Here is a 5,156-nt window from a genome sequence, read left to right on the forward strand (position 1 = left end):
CAAAAAACAAATAGGAAATTTAATTTAATAAGTAATTACAATACAATTTATACAATACAATACAAGGACTCTTCATTGTATACCAAAAATAGTAAGCGATACAGAAAACAGGTACACAGAGAGAAAATTACAAGGTCAGCAATAGGCGGCCTTATCGGTTCAGGGCGATCTCTTCCAGACAACCTTTTTTAACTGATAAAAGAAAGGATAATTCTAGAATCTTCTATTATTATTTTTCCTCGTCATCGAATTATGATTATGATCCTCTCATGCCCTATACCGGGTGTGGCCTGTAACATGAGCAAATAATAAAAACATAGATCGTACTGGTCAAACTGAACAACTTTAGTTCAGCTACTTTTAAAAATAATTAGTTTTTTAATTTTTATTACACTAAAGTGTAACTTTAAAAAGTTTATTCGAAGAAGCAATGTAAAGCAAATTTTTTGATATTTTTAGCGTGACAGGCAACGTCAGTTGGGTTCTAGGATGGTGTACATTGAATTTACGATTAAATTTGTTAGAAAAAACCAAAAGTTAAGTTTTGATTTTAAATAAGTGGGACCATTCCGATCCAATTACCGGTGACCTATAGAGCCTCTGTTTTTAATATTATCCCCGTTTCCGGGCCACACACTGTATACTACGAAGTGCAAAATTAGAATTTCGTATCTGGCCGTCCCGCTGACGCTAATATTGTTTAATACGAGAGTGAGAGGGACGGTACGATACGAACTTCGATTTTCGGAGTTTCGTAGTAGCCCCCCCTCAGAATATCAGAGTTTTACGCTTGATTTCCTCGAATTATTGTCCAACTCTACGCCGACCGTAGCGTCGTGCTTTGACGAGCGTGCCTTTACAGTTGCCCGGGCATGGTGAATCTTGATAGCCTGCCCTATTTAACATCGTAACCTGCAACAATGGCCGTAGTGGCCGGGGCTATTGGAGAAGATGACCAAATTTATGTTACTGTGCACTGTGCTGGCTGTTATACTTTCTGTGGTTCATTCAGGCGTGTATTTTGTTTTAAGTATACTTAATCCTTTTAGTTTCAAACTAAATAAGGACAGTTTTATTATCTACTTAAAAAAAAAGAGTTTTTTTAGTGTGATGTTTTTGTATTTTCTTTTGTAGTGTTTTGTTAAGGTTCTGTACATTTGAATGAAAAATAGGAACCTTTGTAGGATCACTTGCGTCTGTCTGTCACAGCAAATTATTATTCTATTAAATTATTATTCTGATTTGGGACCATTATCGTGACCATAATACAGTATTTTTATTTATTTATTTCATTTCTCAGGGGATTTTGAGCGTCAGCTTAAACGGCGTAAAAGATATTTGGGCGTAAAGGCACTCTCTATGGCATCTTCTACAGTTTTTTTTTCTCTATCGATCAGTATAATCCACGTAAGGAAATTCGCACAAAAATCCTTTACGGCCTTTGTTGTTTTAGTCCCTTAACACATTTATGTTCAAAATTTTGGATATAAAGAAGAAAAAAACACTGTATAATCATCAAGGCGGAAATTATAAAGTATTTTAAAACACAGGTTTTGAAGCGACACATATTTTTACACTTCCTTTATTGCCTCGAAAAAAAAGTAAGACATACGGCATAAAAGCCGCAATTTATTCAACTGTCCTTTACGACCACCAAATATTTCACCGTCAATTTTGATTTCTTAAGACCGCAGTCAATTATAATCAAAAGTATCGAATAATAAGATTTTTTTACTGTCTGAAACGGCCTAATTTATTACCACAAAAAAAAGTTCAACTTTCTTATACGACCCATTGAAAGCAAAATTTGTGATGACCTTTACACCCTTGTGATCCAAAATAAGCCAAGTTTACTAGGTCTTAAAGTACATCTGATTCAATCCTTGTGTTTTCGCTAGGATGTATAGCGCACGTATCTCTGTAACCATACAGTTTGCATCCAATTGGAGTAGGTAAATTAACAAAAACTACAAGAAGTTGTACGAATACGTCAAAAGAAAACTTTTATGTAAAATTAGAAACAACGGAACTATATTTTTTTTAATTTTATTTTTTCCAGTTTTTTACTTCTCCTGAAAAGTTGTGTTTTGTGCTTTACGCCCTTTGAGCACCAAGATATCGGAAAATCTGAAAAAGGAAATTATATTTCACCAACTGTAACGTGTGATATCAAGCATAAGAAGCAACAAATACCAAGATACTAATCAAAATTAAATTACAGATGAGTCGCCGCTTGAAAATGGCCAGTTGCAGAGTCCAGAAGACTTGGACGATGGTTCAGACCGTGCGGCTTTTCCCATTGCCTCAGCAAGTGCTAACGCGGCAGCTGGAGGCTCAGGCTTAAGACCTGGACCCGGGCCTGGGCCACGTCCCCCAGGCCCTGATGGCCTTAGACACGAGTGCTTAGCCTGTGCTGGATGTCCGTCGGCTCAAAACGCGACGGTCAAACAGTGCGCTTATTCATTTGATCCCTCCAAAAAGAAAAGATGTGTAATTTACGGGGAGAAATATCATCGTAAGTTGTCTTCACGATTTTGAAATGGGTTGTGGCCTGTAACACGGGCAAATAAAACGTAGATCGTACTCGTCAAACTGAACAACATTAGTTCAGCGACTTTAAAAAAAAAAACGTTTATTCAAAGCAAAATTTTTGATATTTGTAGCGTGACTGGCAACGTCAGTTGGGTTCTAGGATGACGTACATTGAATTTACGATTAAGTTTGTTAGAAAAAAAAGTTAAGTTTTAATTTTAATTAAGTGGGGCCATGATGGTCCAATTACTGGTAACCTATAGAGCCTCTGTTTTTAATATTATCCCCGGTTCTGGGCGACACACTGTATAAAGGTTAGGCCAGCTTAATCCTCTGTCAAAAAATATAATTATGACAGCCGGTGACCGTGGTAAAATTCTTCCTAGGAAATGTTCAATTTCATTTGTTTGATTGATTCGAACACTGTCATTTGCAATCAAATAAGAGTTTGATCAAACTTACGGGTTTAATACCCTAGGTTAATGCGACGATCCTCTTATGTCCTCGAAAACTTTTCTGTGAGGACCTACACATATTGTGTAATAGATGGATCATAAGCAGTAGCTCAGGGATTTCCCTTCTACATTTTCTTGGTCTCCTCTACATATTTCTTGGGGAATTTACCTTTTAGCTATGAGAAAATACTGATTCATGAATTATAGGAGCACCTCTTCACATAGGCATACGTAGACCACAATAACTATTATTATCCTACATTGATAAAGAACAGAGTAGCGAAGATGACTCACAAAGGTATGTAGGTATACCAAAGATAAGGTTTTAATCTCGAGTATTATTAGCTTTTTCAATTAAAAGTCTTTGCTCAATTAGATAAAAATTTAATAAGAAGAATCACATTCCATGTAAATTCAATTGCATGTACATAGGTACAAGTTGTTTACTTATACCTTTAAGTATACACCTAAACTGTGTTAAATTAAAATGTCGCTTTGCTTAAATATGGTCATATAATATTATAGTGTGTTTAGATTCGCACTGGGGAGTGATTTTTACAATCACTGCACTCAGCAGGCCATTCGAGCGTGGTAAAAATCTGTGTAAAGAAGGGAGGGACTATTTGTCTTTGTACTTAGCACTTTTTTGTGTAACCATCTTGTATTTTTTTGGTACAATAAAGAGTATAAACAAACAAACAAACACATTAATGCAGCTATGGGGTTCAAATAACATCGTAGCTACTAGGATAGTTTAAATTGCGTCATAACCCCTAGCTCATGTTAAATGTTCAACAAGCTTCATTTAAGCTGAAATTTTGTGTGTGTTCTCGTATTACTTCAAAAATTTATTTTCTTAAATATCTATTTTCAAAATGGTTTCCTGGGTGATAAAAGTCTGATGGACATCATTAACTTATCCGTAATGCTAAATACTTTGCAATTAGCGATTTCGGTTTCCTGCGATGAAGCATATTTGCGATCTTGACATTATATATCATTCATCATCATCATCATTTTTTACTAGCCGTAAGTCGTCCACTGTTGAATATAATTTGTTCTAGATATGAAGAAGGTTCATTTTGTTTCTAGATATGAAGAACCCGTGGGTAATCCGAGGTTGCGCTTCCGAACGTGGCTCTTGCGCCGATATCAAAGCTTCTCACGAAAACCTCGGCGACCTCGTGAAACTACTCTATTGCAAGGAATGTGAAGGAGACAGATGCAACGACTCGAACGGAGCTGGAATACCTCACTCTATACCTGATCTGTTTATGGCCTTCTTGGCAATGATAGTCACACCCATCGTTACAAAATACTCGATGTCCTAATTTTTTTTTAAATATCATGTTGATTTCAAACAAAAAGGGCAAAAACTCATTAATTCTATGTTATTTAAGTTTGACTGGTGGGTGGAGTTTTTCTAATATTTTACGATATGTGCCTTCAAAAGGCGAGTAAGCATTTCTTGAAAGGCTCCGCTGGCAAAGCATCATCAGTATCAATGGAGTCGTCTGTACATTATGGGAGCGGCTGCGGTGATTACCACCATTAGGTGAACCGCATGCTCGTTTGTCAGTTTTAGGATAAAAAAGTAACTTTGTTTGAAATCAACGTTATTTGTGGCACAAATTGTCATAGGATTTTATTTGTCGTGATTAAATTAGCATCAATCAAACTACTCAATGACATGACCATCATGGCAAGCTGTATCAGTTCTAAAGGATTGTTATGGTATAAATAATGATTTACAATCAGGATTTGATTACTTATAAGTACCTAACATACTCACCTACCATATAAAAGAGCAAGAATATTTTAAAAATTATTTGCTTCGTAAAATGTTTTTTCTAGCAAAAAGCGTGTTATTTTGTTAGTTTAATAAGTAGTTAAAAATAAAGCGATTTTCTAGTTACGTAGATATACAATTTTTTATTTAATTTAGTTACATGTAGTGCCATCTACATTTTATGCACTGTACTAAAACGTTGCGCCAATGCCGTAGAGATAGCTACGACGCTACGAGCGACTGAATTCGTAGCATTTGATTTATCTTAGTAAGTAACAGATGGCGCTGACCTTAGCTTATAAAAATGCAACATTTTTTTTCTTATCTACAGTGACTACGACATTCTTACTCAATCAACTTTTCAGGACATTCTGAGTTAT

General features: G+C 35.7%; 1 protein-coding gene across 1 annotated transcript; it reads left to right on the forward strand.

The window, feature by feature from the left end:
• The first annotated feature begins 908 nt into the window (after positions 1–908).
• On the forward strand, positions 909–4,906 carry LOC141441044 (uncharacterized). The gene is made up of 3 exons (XM_074105670.1): positions 909–1,012; positions 2,222–2,515; positions 4,080–4,906. Exons 1-3 carry the CDS (start codon positions 952–954, stop codon positions 4,316–4,318), a joined length of 594 nt encoding a protein of 197 aa, XP_073961771.1. The 5' UTR covers positions 909–951; the 3' UTR covers positions 4,319–4,906.
• The last annotated feature ends 250 nt before the right edge of the window (positions 4,907–5,156 follow it).

The sequence above is a fragment of the Choristoneura fumiferana genome, chromosome 23, assembly GCF_025370935.1.
Source record: "Choristoneura fumiferana chromosome 23, NRCan_CFum_1, whole genome shotgun sequence".
Classification (NCBI taxonomy): Eukaryota; Metazoa; Arthropoda; class Insecta; order Lepidoptera; family Tortricidae; genus Choristoneura; species Choristoneura fumiferana.